Here is an 18,169-nt window from a genome sequence, read left to right as displayed (position 1 = left end):
GAATCTCAACAAAACGACGTCACTGCAACCTTGGGCCAGAGAAACATCAGCCCGAATATTCAACAAGGCCCATGTGGGTTCAACGGTCTTCTGCTGTACCGGCAAAAGAAGACAAAACCTCATCAAAGCAAACAGAGGAAGCTCGTACGGTCACAGCAGAAGGAATCAAGCTGGCAAACAGTTTTGAAGCCCTTGATTCTACAATGCCTCTGGGATCTTGACACCTGTGTCACTGTTAGGGTTTTAGCTCTAGTGGTATAAATAGAAGTGACTAGTGCAATGTAAACCCTGAAGCCAGAATAATAAAAATGATATTCATGTTCTTGACTACCTTTGTTTAAAAGATCTCTCCTTTTCTATAAAGACCAATTCGGGTTTTATACCTTAACGAGGACGTGAGGATAATATATTATCAGTTGTCATCTTGGTTTCTGCTGGATCTGGAACTGCCTTTGCCTTTACCTCTTGTTTTGCTACTGCAAGCTGTTGATTTAGAGCTCGTTGATTTGCTGCTGCAAGCTGCGTGCGAGTCTACATCAGCAAGACCGTTCTCCAGAGCTTTCACCAGATTCTCAAAGTAGTTTTTCGTCACACTGTTAGAATACAAATAAACTAGAAGCACAGGTTTAGCTTCCTCAAAAACGTCAAAGAGTCCTTTCCGCTTTTCAATATCATTCCGTTCACAATTCCCATTTCATACATCAAACATTAAACAGTACCAACTTCATTTTTCGTTGACATCTCTATTGATTGGGTTATAGGTTCGCTCCATTATTGAACAGAAGATCTTTAGCATGCATACAATGTGATGCCGAGTTTAAGCAAAGCCTTAAGGAGGTATGGTGTGTAATGGAGATGAATCAGGAGAGACTATGTATGTTTGTGGTTTACAGTTTCAGTAGCTTTTTGTTTAGATTAGGGAGATGATTTGTATTAAGGTTCAAAACACATTAGCATGTCATTACCAAGGAGATTCGTAGGCTCAAGTGCTAAGTTTCTACTTCAAGAATCTGCCAAATCATTTCAATACTTGGAAAGATTCTACAGAAAGTAGAACTCCATTCGCAATATTTTTGGTTAGCAAATATAAAGTACATTAATACAATATTAGCATTAAAAACAAAAAAAAATACTTTTGTTTTTACGAATCTGTGATGATGACTTAAGCCGCAATCCACTCACGGACCTGAGTATCGAGCAAGTCTCCTATGTAATTATAGGTAGCTTCCGATGGATGAATGGAGTCAAAGAACAAAAACTCAGAGTGATTCGGACACGATGGAGAAAAAACATTACACATGAAACTTGTCTCCAAAAACCCTGTTCCACAACATCCTCTCTTCGTCTCTGTAAACCCTGTTTTAAATATAAAAAATTCCACATGAGTGAGATCATAGTGCTCAATACATGAAAACTTGCGGCACAAGAAAATATCGTGTCTATACCGTATTTGCTAGGGTTTTGCATCATGTCAAAAATAGGGTTGTATATATCAGCGTAAAAGATCTTGCTTCCAGTATGTGATGATTGGATCTGAGGTAATAGCTTTTGAAGTTTCTGATTGTATACCACAGAGTCTTTGTTCTCTTGTTCTAAGCAAAACCTAAAGATGTTGCGGAACTTAGCAGTCATTTGAATCGGTAAACAACCAATCGGAGGTAAACCTGCGATCGCAATGTTCCGGGCACCTAAACTATAAAGCTCCTGCACATAGAACACATCGCAAAAGATTAGCAAAACTTTAGGGTTTCACTTATGATTTGAGAACATGTTTGAAGCTTTACCCCGATGAAACCATCAAGCCTCTTAAGTATAAATTCATGGTAACCAGAGATAAAAGGAAACTCAAGACGCCTTGTAGGAATGGTGTAAAAATTCAAGACCATATCGTTAGTCCCTGCGCTTATAACCACCAAAGCGTTGTTTATAATCTCCATAGCTTTCTTGTCTCCCACGATACTCTTAAGACGAGCAATGTAATTCCTGAACATCTTGGGTTGTTCCGAGACGGGAATGGCCTGAGTGGAGAGGCTGGTTAGGTCATCGTAACCCGAACCGGCTGATGCAAAACAGACTCCGGTTACAATCTCTTGGTCGGAGAGGTTTGGTTGTAAGAAAGGAGGAACAAACTGTTTGATGTTGAATTTGCCTGCGAGTATGTCGGGGATTAGTTTCCCGTTTGAGAATCTCCCGTTGGCTTTGTGGTCTGGGAGGTCAATGCCGTAGGGAAAATGTGTAGCTCTGAAGATTGTGTTTAGAGGGTAGTTGTTGTTGCCTGTGTCCACGGTTGAGTCGCCGAAGATTAGAATGGCTGGGAATAGAGGTTTGGTTGTGGCGTTTGCGGCTGCGTTGCAGGACGCGAATAGTGTTGTCGCGAGGAATAGAGTGAGGGCAATGGTTTTAGAAGTCGACATGTTTTTTGGCTGTTTCTTGTGTTTTGGTTGCTTGAAATGTGAATGGTGATCAATTTATAAAGACTTTTGGAGGTTAGTTTTTTTTGTTGGACCTTGCTGGATTTTTTTGATAATTGTGTGAGTTTGTTTTTTTTGGTCATTACAGTGAAAAACAAATGGATAAGTGCTTTGGATTTCATAGTCTAAAATAAGATTCACCTAAAAACAAAATGGTTAAAGAAAATAGTTAAAACCGCTGGTCGAGGGGTTTAACAGTTCATCATAAGGTGTGTAAAGAGAAATAATATCAAATCCATTTGTCTAATCACCCCATTTGTCCATTCATGCATATATCTGTGATTTGTAAGAGGAAGGAATAATATTAAATATAACATTTCTCAAACTATACAAGGTGAGGGAAGTTTAACAATACATATTTGTGAAATACAAAATCACATAAACAACCTAATATAACTTTACTCTAAACACTATATGATGTATTCCCGTCTTAGAAAAATACCTATATAAATACTCTTTCTATTTCCAAATAATTAATGTTTTTTTTTAAATAAAATTTTGAATTTTATAAGTATTTTTTATTAGTTATAATCATATCTATATATTTTTAGTTTAAACTTAATAAAATTGTTCTTCACAAATATATTAATAGTCAAACTTTATTATATTTACCTATTATGTGAAAATAACAAAAGAAAATGTTAATTAGAAACGAATGGATTACTAAATTAAAAGAAATTTTAATAATTTGTTAGTGGTAAACGTTTTCTTGTTACCAACCCACTTACTTCATAGTTTTTCTTTAAGATAAATCCAATATTGATGCTTAAAGAAAACAATACTTGGGATGCTAAAACTTATCTTATTGGGAAGCAAGAGAACCTGCTACATAATACAAACATTTGGCTTCAGAAATTGTCAAAAGAACATTGAGATCAGACGTTTGTGTGTTAGCGTGTTTCCTTCTGTATTTATCACACATATAATTTCTCTAGCTATTGAAAAAAGGAAGTCTTTACCCATTTATAAAATAAAAGGCCGAGATTATCAATAAATGAGCCCAAGCAAGCATTTATCAAATTAATGGGCCTAATTTAAAAAAAAAGGAACAGAAGAGCCCATGCACGAGACTGGGAAACCCTAGCGCCAGACTATTTATTGGGTAACTACCGCTCTTCGTCCTGATTCTAGGGTTTCGGCGACTTGAAGAACATCATGGCGACGCAAATCAGCAAGAAGAGGAAGGTGAGCAGTTTCACTGAGTCTTTTTTTTTTTTTCTCTTTCTTGAAGTTTCGTAGTTTGAACCGTAACTGTGTTGAGTATCTGTAGTTTGTAGCGGACGGTGTGTTCTACGCAGAGTTGAACGAGGTTCTGACTAGAGAGCTGGCAGAGGATGGTTACTCAGGTGTGGAGGTTAGGGTCACTCCCATGAGGACAGAGATTATCATCAGAGCCACCCGTACCCAAAATGTTCTCGGTGAGAAGGGAAGGAGAATCAGAGAGTTGACGTCCCTTGTCCAGAAGAGATTCAGGTTTCCTCAAGACAGTGTTGAGCTTTACGCTGAGAAGGTTGCCAACAGAGGTCTCTGTGCCATTGCTCAGGCCGAGTCTCTCCGTTACAAACTCCTCGGCGGTCTTGCCGTTCGCAGGTACACTCACTCATGTTTGTCTGTTATCTTAACTGCAAAAAAATATTAGCAAGAGAGAGTGTGATTAGTTTACTCGTCAAGTCCTTTTCCTTCATAGAGACATTCTCTAAGTTGTTTTCTAGTTGTCTGCTAATACTGGAGTGATGTTGTGCTGCTAATATAGGGCATGCTATGGTGTCTTGAGATTCGTCATGGAGAGTGGCGCTAAGGGATGTGAGGTGAGTAGATAAATTGTTTTCATTTTCTCTCCACTTAAAATTCTCTGACATTGTTGATTACTGTCAGGTCATTGTGAGTGGAAAGCTCCGTGCAGCCCGTGCCAAGTCCATGAAATTCAAGGATGGTTACATGGTTTCCTCTGGTCAACCCACCAAGGACTACATCGACTCTGCAGTCAGACATGTTCTGCTCAGACAGGTGAGAGTTCCTTCGCCGAGCAATGTCTAATCGTACTCTCTGGTTAAATCTTTAAATGTGCAGGGTGTGCTCGGAATCAAGGTCAAGGTCATGCTTGACTGGGACCCTAAGGGAATAAATGGACCAAAGACACCACTGCCTGATGTTGTCATCATCCATGCTCCCAAGGAAGAAGATGTTAGCTCCGCACCTGCTACGGTTGCTGCTCCGGCTGCTCTTCTACCAGAAGCTCCCCTCACAGCCGTCGATTATCCTGAGATGATCCCTGTCGCCTAGAAGAAGACTCCTTGGAATGCCTCTGTTTTTGGTCAAACCTTATCAGCGTCTTTTTAAGATACTTTTTGTTTAAACAAGTTTTTTCTCATGTTGTTTTTAACATCTATGTCAAGTATTTTTGGATGTTAAATGCGTTTAGCTCAATGGAATTTTTGGGCTTGAATAATGAATCGTTGCAGTGTAATACGTTACTCCAAAGTCCAAACATTGTTTTAACTGACTCTACATAGATGTTCAATGATTCATTCTTTTGGCACGGTATAAATCAGTAAATTCCAAACTCTCCAGCATTATTGGTATGCTTTTTTCACCACTCTTACATTGCAACTTCTGTTTTTTGTTTGTAAGTACAGCATGTTTCTACCATTTTATATGTGAAAAAGTAAAAATATGATGATTGGACAAGTTTTAGTTAATCTATTAAACATTTGTCTGATTATATTCATTTTCAGGAAGCTGTTGCAGTCCAGAATGGAGAATGGAGTAGCTATTCTTAAAACAGCTGTTTCCGAGCTTTGGAGACATGGAAACACTCTTTTATCTTAGACTTTTTTGTTATCTTGTTTGACAGGAAGACGATGAAATAGAACAAAAAGAGAAAGACTCATCAACATAAACTCTCCAGTATTGCTACAAATTTATGTAAGAGGCTTTACAGAACCAAATATACACAAAATAGGTACACTAGATTTCAAACACGAGAATTTAAAAAACAAAAGTTACGAGATGGTTCTGTAAATGTGACAATGCTAACACAAGAACCAAACTTGGTCTCGCTGATCTTGGCTACTACTCCTTGATCGATATCCTTTAGGATCCTTCTAACATAGATTTAACTTTCCACTGTGGAACTTTCACAACTGTGTGTTAACTTGATCTACACAATCTACCACCAAGTAACAAGACGACTTTATACACTAACATACTCTACTGAACCGAAACGAGATTGCATCCTGGTGGTTTCAGAGGTGTAATCTTCAACCTTAAAGGTCTATCCGCTATTTGACTCTCTCTCTGCATATCTCGTTATCTTTAAAGTTGCACAAACACAAAGATTATAAGAACTAGCACTTATTATTAGATTTAGAAACTTTCTCAAAACTAAACCTTTCAATGTGTTTCTCTTGATGGAACATTTCTCCATGAGAACTCTTTATATAGTAAGAAGCTACATCTTTTCCTAAGGGCGAAGCTACATCTTTTCCTAATAATAATATGAAAACATTCCTAAGCTCGATATGTTTTCTTTTTTTCCTTAACCCATCAAACTTCACTTTAATGAGTTAACTTGCTCTTCAAGTTAATTGGAATTATCCAACATTCTTCCCCTTAATTCCAACTTGAATCTTAGGTATGTTGATCTTCTGAACTCCGATGAACTTGCGCATTGCTTCGAACTTGATCCTTGCCAATGGTTTAGTGAGTATGTCTGCCTTCTGCTCCACTCCAGGTACGTGCTTCACTTCGATAAAGTCGAACTCCACACATTCTCAAATGAAATGGTACTTCGCGAGTATGTGTTTGCTTCTACCATGAAACACCGGGTTCTTGGTGAGGGCAATTGCTGACTTGTTGTCAATCTTCAACACGACCTTCTTGTCTTCTTTGTTCATGATCTCGGCCATTAACTCCTTCAACCATTTTGTTTGTTTTGCAGCTTCCGTAGCTGCCATGAACTCCGCCTCACATGAAGAGAGTGCCACTGTGGGTTGCTTGCATGATGTCCACGTGATCGGCGATGTTCCTAGGTAGAACATAAACCCTGTAGTGATTCTTCCATCATCAACGTCTATGTTATGGCTGTTGTCACTGTAACCTGTAATCTTCGTTGTTCCATCCCGTTTGAAGAAGAGCCATACTCTGTAGTGCCCTTTATGTATCGTAGTAGATGCTTCACTGCTTCTCCATGACTCTCTCTTGGACTCTGCATATATTTGCTTCATACACCAACCAAAAACGCCAAGTCCGGTCGTGTATGAAGAAGATACCTTAAGCATCCTATGATGCTTCGATACGATGTTGCATCAATCTCAGGCTCCTCCTCTGCCTTTGATACTTTCAAACTCGTGTGCATCGGAACATGAGTATAGTTACATGACTACATCTTCGTCTTGACAAGTATACCTTGCGCGTATCCTTCTTGTTTGATGTGAATGCCATCAGCTCCTTGCGTTACTTCTATACCAAGATAGTATGTAAGCTTCCCGAGGTCTGACATCTCAAATCTTCTTGACATATCATCTTTGAATTGCTTGATAACGTTGAGTGAAGACGCTGTTATACAAACAAGTCATCAACATATATAGCTATGATCAGAAGCTCTCCCTTCTCTTTCTTTTGATATACCGCAGATTCCTTGGTGCACTTCGTGAACTCCATCTCCTTGAGAACACGGTCGAGTTTGATGTTCCAAGCTCTCGGAGCTTGACGCAAACCGTATAGTGCTTTGCTAAGTTTGTACACAGGATCCTCCTTTCCTTTCTCCACAAAGCCTTCTGGTTGAGTCACGTATACATCCTCATTTAAGTCTCCGTTCAGGAACGCAGTTTTCACATCTAAGTGATGGATCTCCCATCCATTAGTTGCTGCTAAAGCCAAGAGTAGTCGTATGGTTTCTATCCGAACAACTGGTGCAAACACTTCGTCAACGTCTATGCCTTGTTGTTCCACGTAGCCTTTTGCAACTAGCCTTGCTTTGTATTTGATCATCGTTCCATCTGCATTCCTCTTGATCTTATAGATCCACTTCAAACCTATCGGTTTCACACCTGCCGGCTTCTTGACGAGCTTCCAGATCTTGTTTTCGTTGATAGATTTGATTTCTACCTTCATTGCATCGATCCAAGTTTGTATCACTACAGCTTCGATGTAAGTTTCTGGTTCACCATCGATGGTGAGCAAGAGTCTGCCACCTTCAACTTCAGCGAGTAGGATGTAATCATCGAACCGCTTTGGTTTTCTGATGTTACGACCATATCTTGATGTTACATGCTGGTATTGGTTTGCATCGTTGTTCTCTGCTACTTGCTCTTGTTCACCTGCGTCTACAGCTTCTTCTTCTTCATTATTGTTTTGCTCTTCGTGGTGTTGGTGATTTTGATGCTCATCACCATCTCTTTCTTTTGTAACATCAATATGAGAAAGCTTGAATGATCCTGGTTCTTCGTCTACGTTTGTTGATAGTGTGGACCAATCCCAACTTTTGTTCTCGTCAAAGATTACATCTCTACTAACAACTATCTTCTTCGCGACCGGATCATAGAGCCTGTAAGATTTTGAGCCGGACTCTGTGCCTTGGTTGATCACCATCCTTGATCGATCATCCAGCTTATTGAGATGATGATTGTTGATTTTTGCAAAAAACTACACATCCAAAGACCCTTAGATGCTCAATGTTCGGTTTCTTAACATACAAGCCTTCGTATGGAGTCTTGTTTTCCAAAGCCTTTGTAGCAATGCGGTTTATGAGATACGTTGAATGACGAACTGCTTCTTCCCATAGCTGATTAGGTATCTTCATAGCTTTCATCAAAGTTCTAGTCATCTCCATTAATGTTTTGTTTCTTCTCTCAACCACACCGTTTTGTTTCGGTGTATACGGTGCAGTGAGATGTCTAGTTACACCGTTTTCTTCACAAAAACGAATAAACTCAGAAGATGTGAACTCTCCTCCTCTATTGGTGCGAAAAATCTTGAGTTTTAGCTTCGTTTGATTCTCCACGTACTCCTTGAACTTTTTGAACCGATTTAACGCTTCACTCTTCTCTCTTAGCAGCATCGTCCACATATATCTTGAGTAATCATCAATTAAGACGAATACATATATATTGTTCGCTGGTGTTGATGGTGATATCGGGCCGCACAAGTCACCATGTACCAACTCCAATGCGTGTGATGCTCGATACTTTGCTTTAGGCGGGAAAGAATTTCGAGTTTGCTTCCCAACTAAGTAGGCGCTGCACACATCTTTCTCGTGTATCACCTGAGGCATCCCTACTACGATCTCCTTGTCTACCATATTCTTCATGACTCCAAAGTTCACATGTCCTAGCCGTGCATGCCACGTCCATGTAACATCAGTTTCTTGTATTTGAAGACACTTCGGATATTCAACCTCCATTGGCGTCTTGTACAATCAGTTTGGTTGCCTAACCATGGAGTTTTAAACGAATGTATAACCATAAAGATAAGTCAACTTTGGTAACATAAGTAACCAAATCAATTATTTTAATCCTTTTCGCATATACCAAAAATCGGGATGTTACATATCCATCAAAGAGTAGCCAAGACCGGCGAGACCAAGTTTGGTTCCTGTGTTAGCATTGTCACTTTGCAGAACCATCTCGTTGCTTTTGTTAGTTCTTGTCTTTGAAATCTGATGTACCTACTCTGTTTATATTTGGTTATGTAAAGTCCTTTACGTAAATTTGTAGCAATACTTAGAGCGTTTATGCTAATGAGTCTTTCTCTTTTTGTTCTATTTTCATTGTCTTCCTATTAAACAAGATAACAAAAAGTCTAAGATAAAAGAGTAATATAAGTTTTTATTATTGTTTTAAGTGATTGTGAAGACTAATAAGAAAATCTCTACGTTTACTCTTTGATCTATGTTTTTTCCTAACTCACAAGTAGTATATGGCGTATAAGGAAATAGAAAAAAAACTTACCATTTACCATTATTACAAACTATTCAGTTTAAAAAACTTATTCTTAGTAATTATACAGAAGATATATTTTCTTAAAAAAATATTAATAGTCAAACACAACAAAAGGAGAGAAATAGGTTAAACTATTTTGTATTACGTAGAATATGGAAATCTCTAAACACATATACAATAGACATAAATTTGATTTATTGGACTCAAAATAAGATTCTGTATTGTAGTTAAAATCGGAAGCAGATAAATTACGTGTTAAATAAAACGTTTATTCAGTGCTATTTGCACGCCTCGAGTTAACTTATGCCTTGCACCCAGCCTTACATTCTGCCACTACAAGAAAACAGCGGTATTCTGACGGACGTTCCGACGGAAAATGAATTCCTCGGAATATACCGAGGCATTTCCGAGGCAATTCCGAGGAAACACAAAATTTTGCTTCCTCGGAATTCCGTCGGAATATTCCGACGGAATTCCGAGGAAAATACATTTCGTCGGAATATTCCGACGGAATACCGAGGAAACTAGTGTTCCTCGGAAAAAACCGATGAATTCCGAGGAAATATTATAGACGTTAGAGAGCCGTTGGAGAGCCGTTGGGGGGATTTTAAAAATTCCGAGGAAATTCCGACGAACTAGCCGTTTGCATCGGAATTCCGTCGGAATTTCCTCGGACCGTCGGCAGGATTTCAACTATAAATACAAGCACCCCTCTTCCTCTTCATTCACACCATATCTTCATCCTCCCTCTCACTTTCTTTACACACGAATTTGATTCATAAAAAACATGTCTTCTTCAAATTATTTTCGTTCTTGGATCGATCGACCTCATTTGGATCCGAACACGAGATTGCTTACGGAAGAATACCAACAAGGTATAACCGAATTCATGGGGTTAGTTCACCGACAACCGGAAGCAAAAACAGGTATGTTAAGATGTCCTTGCTCTAATTGTAAAAATAAAAAAGTTATTAAAGAATGGGATGTTTGGACTCATTTATATTTGAGTGGGTTTACACGAAGTTACAAAATTTGGTATCATCATGGAGAAACTGATTATGAACTTGGTAGTACTAGCGAACCTCAGCCAGCGGTTAGATTAGAAGATCCAATTAGAACGGATGTAGATTACGGTGTAGGTACTGAGCAGATGGTAAATGATCATTTTAGAGGGGAAGATTTACCCAATGCCGAAGCTAGGAGATTTTATGATATGTTGGATGCTGGAAAGCAACCATTGTACGAAGGTTGCAGAGATGGTCATTCAGCTTTATCATCTGCTACAAGATTGATGGGCATTAAGACGGATTATAATTTGGCTGAAGACTGTGTGGATGCGATTGCTGATTATGTAAAAGGTATTCTACCCGAAGATAATGTAGCTCCTGGCTCATACTACGAGGTTCAGAAACTCGTAGCTGGTCTTGGTTTATCGTATCAGGTAATAGATGTATGCAGAGACAACTGCATGATTTATTGGAGGGCGGATGAACAGCGGGTTTCATGCAAATTTTGTGGGAAGCCTCGTTATAAAGATACGAGTGGAAGAGTTCCAGTACCATATAAAAGGATGTGGTATTTGCCTTTGACGGAAAGGTTGCAGAGGCTGTATCTGTCTGAACGCACAGCGCAACCAATGAGATGGCATGCGGAGCACTCAACAGATGGTGAGATCAGACATCCTTCAGATGCAAAAGCGTGGAAGCATTTCCAATCAAAGTATCCCGACTTTGCGTATGAGAGAAGAAATGTCTACCTTGGATTATGTACTGATGGTTTCAGCCCGTTTGGCAAGAGTGGAAGACAGTATTCTCTATGGCCAGTCATTCTTACACCATACAACCTACCCCCAAACTTGTGCTTGCGACGAGAGTTTTTGTTTCTCTCGATTCTCGTTCCCGGACCAGAGCATCCTAAGAGATCACTTGATGTGTTTCTTCAGCCACTAATATATGAGTTGCAACAACTATGGGCTCAAGGTGCTGAAACATACGATGTTTCGTATAAAGAAAACTTTCAAATGCGGGCAGTACTAATGTGGACAATAAGTGATTTTCCAGCATATGGTATGTTATCTGGATGGACAACGCATGGAAGGCTATCATGTCCATATTGTCAAGATAACACTGATGCTTTCCAACTAAAACACGGAAGGAAAACGTGTTGGTTTGACTGTCACAGGAGATTTCTACCACCAGATCATCCATATCGTAGAAGTAGGAATTTGTTTACGAAGAACAAGAGGGTGTTTGACAGTCCACCTCCGGAAATTCGTGGGAAAGATTTGAAGACACAACTTAGAGATTTTGGTGCAGAAAGGACGCCAGACGTCGGTGGACATGAGCATTTTCCGGTAGATGGTGTTGGAAACCTACATAACTGGCACAAAAAAAGTATTTTTTGGGATCTGCCATACTGGGAGGATCATCTACTAAGGCATAATTTAGATGTCATGCATATTGAGAAGAACTTTTTTGACAATCTCATGAACACGATCCTTAATGTTCAAGGTAAAACAAAGGATAATTTGAAGTCAAGACTGGATTTAGTCGATATATGTGCTCGTTCAGAACTTCATGTTGATGAGAGTGGTAGGGCTCCTTTTCCCATATACCGACTTGATGCAGCGGGAAAGGATGCGTTCTTTGATTGGATTTCAAACGATGTGGAATTTCCAGACGGTTACGCATCTAATTTGCGTAACTGTATCGACAGAAAGGAAGGAAAGTTTACTGGCTTGAAAAGCCATGATTGCCATGTAATGATGCAGCGCCTCCTTCCGTTTGCCTTCAAGGAACTATTACCACGAAATGTTCATGAAGCAATTGCAGGGATAAGTGGTTTCTTCCGCGATTTATGCACAAGATCAGTGACTCTTGAAGGTATTGAAAATTTGAAGACTAACATAGCTGTGATTCAGTGCAACCTTGAGAAGATATTTCCTCCCTCATTTTTTGATGTTATGGAGCATCTTGTTATTCACCTGGTAAGAGAATTGGAACTTGGTGGTCCTGTGCAGTATAGATGGATGTATCTGTATGAGCGGTATATGTTCCATTTGAAGAAGATGGTGAAAAATTTAAGTAGGGTGGAAGGGTCTATAGTCGCACAGATGATCAATGAAGAAACTTCAAACTTTGCCGAGTACTACTTTCCAGCAGAAGTTCAGACCAAAAACAGAAGACCTGCTCGGCATGATGATAGAGGCGAACGGGCAACATATCATTGGAAGGTTCCAGACATTTTCACAGACGTTGGACGACTTAGCGGAAAACCAAAGGACCGTCGACTTACTGATCAGGAGCGCAGTCATTTGCAAACATATTTACTCACCAACTGCGAAGATGTTCTTCAATATGAAAGGATTTTCATGGCAGAAAAGCGGTTAGAATATAGATACGCCACAGAGGACGAACTAGAAGAAATGAAGCAGAGAGAATTTGGTGGATGGATGTTTACTTATGTGAGTGATGGTTTGGCCAGAGGTGAAACATTTGACGATTGGATACGCGAGATGGTCGTTGGACCAAACTTTGTTGTGAAGTCATATCCGAGATTTTGTACTCGAGGATATGCATTCACAACTCAGAAGAGGAGACGTTCGAGTACGACTTACGATGCTGGTGTTTGTTCTGCATCAGGAGATGATGTATACTACGGACACATAAATGAGATTTTGGAAATCAAGTATTTGGGCATGGTTGGATTGCGCTGTACTGTTTTCTATTGTGACTGGCACGACAACACTCCAGATCGAGGTGTGAGAACAGATGCATTTGGTGTTACATCAGTAAATTCAAGACGGAAGCTGCAATATTATGATCCTTTCATTCTTGCTTCTCAGGCCGATCAGGTTTGTTATATCAAGTACCCCCGGGTAAGGAACAGAGATGATCCATGGGTTACTGTTACAAGACTCAACCCGAGAGGCCGAGTTCAGGGAAGTTCTGAGCTGGAAGACCCACTACAACCAAGCACATCCGGCAACTTAAGTGCAGCAGAAGATTTAGGTGGAGTTGGCCTTGTAGTCGATTTAACTGACTTCGGAGAAGAAGCCGCCGTTCACGTAGAGGATGAACCAGTGATTGGAGAGTTTCACCAAGATCCAGATTCAGATTCATCTGGTGATGACGACTCGGAAACAGACTAGCGTCGACCTTTTTTTTTTTTTTTTTTAAGGAAAATTCCGAGGAAATTCCGAGGACAGATAGGTTTTCCTCGGAATTTCCTCGGAATAGATCTTCTCGATTGAAAACCCAATGTTCCTCGGAATTCCCTCGGAAAATTCCGAGGAAATTCCGAGGAACTCTTTATGTTCGTCGGCATTTCCTCGGAAAATTCCGAGGAAATTCCGAGGAGATGGGGATTTGATTATAGATTCTTTTTCCTCGGAATCTCCTCGGTATATTCCGAGGAAATGCTGACGAACATAAGGATTTCCTCGGAATCTCCTCGGTATATTCCGAGGAAATTCCGAGGAACTGGGGGTTTTAAATCGAAAACAACGTTTTACGGATTGAATAACACGTATATAACCTTCATTAAGTGTCATAACCAGATTATGATGTTTGGAACTATGAACTTTGGTGTTTTATCCAATAACAAACACTTTTACGATTGCATGAACGAAAACCACACAACATAAGAGAAACACTTATACACTTTAATAAATGGTAAAGGGAATACTTACAATTATTTTTGAAATTGTGTTATTTCATGGTTTATGATCATCTATACAAAGAATCCTCAATGGTATGCATTATAATTGTATAAGAAATGAAATACGGCGAAAATAATCGATGTTTTAAAACCCCAAACCCTGGTTCCTCAGAAATTCCTCGGAGATTACCGAGGGTATTCCGAGGAATCATTGTTCGTCGGAATATTTTCATTTAACCGGGTAAACCAAGCCGCCAAATATTTCGGGAAAATTGAATCAAAGAATTCCGAGGAAATTCCGACGGAAATATTAAATATTTCCGAGGAAATTCCGACGGATAGTTTCCGTCGGACGCCTCATAATATTAGGGCGAGCCCGATCTTCTTCCCCATTTCTCTCTTTCTCTCCGCGCCGCTGAGCCTCTCCTCTCGCGATTTCCGGCGACTCCACCGTTCTCTCTCGCGTTTTTCCGGCGAATCTCCCCTAATCCTCCCCCATAATCATGTAAGAACCCTATCCCACTCTTTTAGGTTAGATTTGTATGGTTTTTAAGTAGATTTGATGATTTTGGAATGAGATTTATAGATTTTGTTAGGGTGAATGGTAGATTTGTGTAAAATCGAGTTTGATTATGTATTTCACTTGATTTGAATTTTTTTTTTAGTTTTTATTAATTTTGTGGTTATAAAAATCGAATTTGAAATTATATATATATATTGAAAACGTTTTTTGTATATAAAATCTATTTTTTGCATTTTAAATTCATTTATATATTTATTAAACATTTTTAAAATCTATAAAACTTTTTTTAAGATTAAAAATCATTTATATAATATTTAAAAACATTTTTTTTGTATTTTATATGTAAAATATAAATTTCTATATTTATTAAACATTTTTAATATTATGAAAACTATTTTTGTAATTATTTAACATTTTAAACATTTTTAAAACTATTTTTCGTAATTATTATGTTTTTGGGATTTATTTAAACTATTTTTAAAATTTTTAAACTATTTTTTATTTATTAAAACTTTTTTTATTTAAACTGTTTTTTTTAATTTAAATTATTAGAACTAATTTTTAAATATGTTTTTTTTAATTTACAGGTCTAATGATGATCAGATCCGGCCTCGCCAGCGTCGTAGCCGGGGTGGTATGGGGAGCCAGTCTCGGGGTTCTTCCAGCCATGTTCAGGATTCCGTTTCGCCCCACAGCTCATACCATACATCTCCCTCTCCATTACTCGCTCCTGCTGCTCCCGCTCCCGCTGCTGCACCCGCTCCTGGTCCCGCTGCTGCACCCGGTCCTCTCGGAGTGATGAGGGTTGCGGAGTTGGTTCGACAGCCCGGTCGTGACCATCTTCCCTATCTCACTGAGTATCCACATGGACATGGTCAAACATGGTAATTTAAACTTTTATTTTTTAAACTATTTTTTATTTAAACTATTTTTTTATTAATAATTTATTTTTTTTATTAGGTTCAACCGATCCGGGAATGGGATCAGCGCATGGATCAACCGTATGATGTACTCGGCCCTCGACAGCGGACATCCGACTTTCACTCACTTCCCTGTCGAGAAGCAGCATCTGTGGTTTCAGCAGTTTGCGGTAAGTATTCTAATTTTTAAATTATATTTTTTATATTATTAAAACTATTTTTTGTAATTATTAAACTATTTTCTATATTTATTAGACATTTTAAATATTATTAAAACTTATTTTTGTAATTATTAAACTAATTTCTATATTTATTAGACATTTTAAATATTATTAAAACTTATTTTTGTAATTATTAAATTATTTTTTTAATTATTAAACTATTTTTTATTTATTAAAACGACGATTTTTGTAATTATTAAACTATTATATTTTTGTGCTTAAAAACTATTTTTAAACTATTTCAGCAAGAATTCAACTGGAATGCCGATGATACGCTCTCTATCTATCACCATTTTGTCCATAAAGTTATGGACAACTATGGGAAGCAGATGTACGAGTGGAAGAAGAAGTGGGAAGTAAACAAGGTAGTTTTTAATTTATTAACAATTTTTAATTTATTAAACTATTTTTAAAATTATTAAACTTTTTTTTTTTAAATTAAAAGGTCCCAAAGTCGATGAACGACACGGTCTGGAAGGAGTTGTGTGCGCATTGGGATAAAGAAGAGACGAAAGAAACTTCTTCCACCAACTCCAACAACCGCAGGAGCGACCGTAAAGGAAAGGGCATCTACAAGCATAACTTGGGTGCTCAATCTATTGCCACTCTGGCGGATCGCATGGTAAGCTCAACCGCTTTTTCTTCAATTATTTAAGTTTCAGAATTTTATTTTTTTGCATTTTCAAATTTCTAATGTTTGTCTAATTTATTTTTTTTCAAGGCGGAAGAAAATGAAGGCCACCCAGTTGATGATCTCGCCCTTATGAAAAGGGCGTATACCAACAAGAAGACCGGCCAGATTGATGATGGTCTTGTGAGGGACGTGGTCGACCTGGTCCAAACTCAGGTGTATGACGAAGTGTCTCAGCTTCAAACCGATGATGACGATTCGACGGCCTCGACCAACTTGTCTCGGGTTCGAATCAACGAAATCGTTGAATCGGTAAGTTTTTTTTTTTAAAAGTTCAATTTAATTATTTCTTGATTTTTATTTTATCATCAATTTAAATTATCTAAACTTGGTTATTTATATTTCAGTCGGTTCCAAAGAAAAAGGGACGTTTGGTCGGTTTGGGTCGTCGCTCCCGGTCGGCTGCTCCTTCTTCTGCACCACATGCGTATGTTGATCCAGAAGTTCTTACGGCTCAGCTGAAGGACAAGGATGATCGGATATCTGCGTTGGAGACTCAGATGGCAGCTCAACAGGCGGGCTATGAGACCCAGAAGAGGCTGAACGAGCAGATGATGGAGATGATGAAGAGGATGTACCCGAACGAGACGTTCCCGAACATTCAAGACCCGTAGTTTTTTTTTTTTTCCAAAAACTCTGAATGTTTTATTTAAATTTGAATATTATCTACTATGTTTTATTTTATGTTTTATTCAATTTTAATTTTAAATTTTAAAAATTTTAATTTTTAAAAATAAAATTAATTTTAAAAAAAAATAAATTTTTTCAAAATTCCGAGGGAATGGGGTTCCTCGGAAAATTCCGAGGAACTTTCTCCCCTCGGCAAATTCCGACGAACTTTAAGTTCCTCGGAATTTTCTGAGGGAAAAAGTTCCTCGGAATTTTCCGAGAAACTCCACTCCCTCGGAAAATTCCGAGGGAAGAAAGTTCCTCGGAAAAGTCCGAGGAACATTTGTTCCTCGGTATTTTCCGATAAACATTCCGAGGAATATTTCGTCGAAACTTCCGAGGATTGGACCATCGGAATTCCCTCGGTATTTTCCGAGGAACCTTCCGACGAACTTCGTGTCCTCGGAGTATCCTCGGAATTTTGTTTCCTCGGAATTCCGTCGGAAAATTCCGACGGAATTCCGAGGAATTATGAATTTCCGAGGAGTTATTTCCGAGGACTTTTTTCGTCGGTATGTCCTCGGAATAGCGTTATTCCGACGACATACCGACGATTTTTTCCCTCAGTATCCCGATGTTTTCTTGTAGTGTGCTAAGCTCTTGAAACTAAGTGTCTTGCGTGGCGAGGCAATGTGACAGGTAGCACAACTGCGATTTTTGTCATTAGTGTCGCAATTGACTGGTACGCAAAATCCCGCATTAGCACCTTGGCCATCGACAACTATATAAACAAAAAAGCAACAACAATATCACTTGGATATTATGATGTGATTGCAAGGATAATATTGATATATGATGAGAAAAGGGAAACTAGTATAAACACATACATTCATGAAGTGGAAATAATGCAATCAGAATGACGCAAAAAATAGCAAGATGTGATGAAGACATATCGTTCTTCGTGATATTATTACGATAAAGAAAAAGATGTTTATTAGAATTTTTATTTTTTGATTTACTAGTTTGATGGTTGTAATTTCTATTTAAGATCATGATTAATTTATAGATAGAACAATCTAATTAGTAATGCATGTCTTGCATGGTAATCCTTAAAAATTGATTAGATTTGTTTGA

The 18,169-nt window shown here is 38.5% G+C and overlaps 2 protein-coding genes across 3 annotated transcripts; one reads left to right on the top strand and one right to left on the bottom strand.

Moving 5' to 3' along the window:
- Positions 1-404: 404 nt before the first annotated feature.
- On the bottom strand, positions 405-3,292 carry LOC106454879 (GDSL esterase/lipase At2g31540-like). 2 transcript variants are annotated; one of them, XM_013896966.3, is made up of 3 exons: positions 1,785-3,292; positions 1,446-1,704; positions 410-1,356 (listed from the first exon to the last, which is right to left on the bottom strand). In XM_013896966.3, exons 1-3 carry the CDS (start codon positions 2,412-2,414, stop codon positions 1,163-1,165), a joined length of 1,083 nt encoding a protein of 360 aa, XP_013752420.2. In that variant the 5' UTR covers positions 2,415-3,292; the 3' UTR covers positions 410-1,162. The 2 variants fall into 2 exon arrangements, with proteins under 2 accessions (XP_048636768.1, XP_013752420.2); XM_048780811.1 differs by having other exon boundaries at positions 405-1,704.
- Positions 3,293-3,485: 193 nt separating this feature from the next.
- LOC106451400 (40S ribosomal protein S3-2-like) lies at positions 3,486-4,920 on the top strand. Its single transcript, XM_048780812.1, has 5 exons — positions 3,486-3,656; positions 3,742-4,061; positions 4,225-4,279; positions 4,347-4,478; positions 4,542-4,920. The coding sequence occupies exons 1-5, from the start codon at positions 3,627-3,629 to the stop codon at positions 4,752-4,754; spliced, it is 750 nt and encodes a 249-aa protein (XP_048636769.1). The 5' UTR covers positions 3,486-3,626; the 3' UTR covers positions 4,755-4,920.
- Positions 4,921-18,169: the final 13,249 nt, after the last annotated feature.

Source organism: Brassica napus, chromosome A5 (genome assembly GCF_020379485.1).
Source record: "Brassica napus cultivar Da-Ae chromosome A5, Da-Ae, whole genome shotgun sequence".
In the NCBI taxonomy this organism is placed as follows: domain Eukaryota; kingdom Viridiplantae; phylum Streptophyta; class Magnoliopsida; order Brassicales; family Brassicaceae; genus Brassica; species Brassica napus.
Note: the sequence above shows the minus strand (reverse complement) of the source record. Positions and strands in the feature narration are given on the sequence as shown.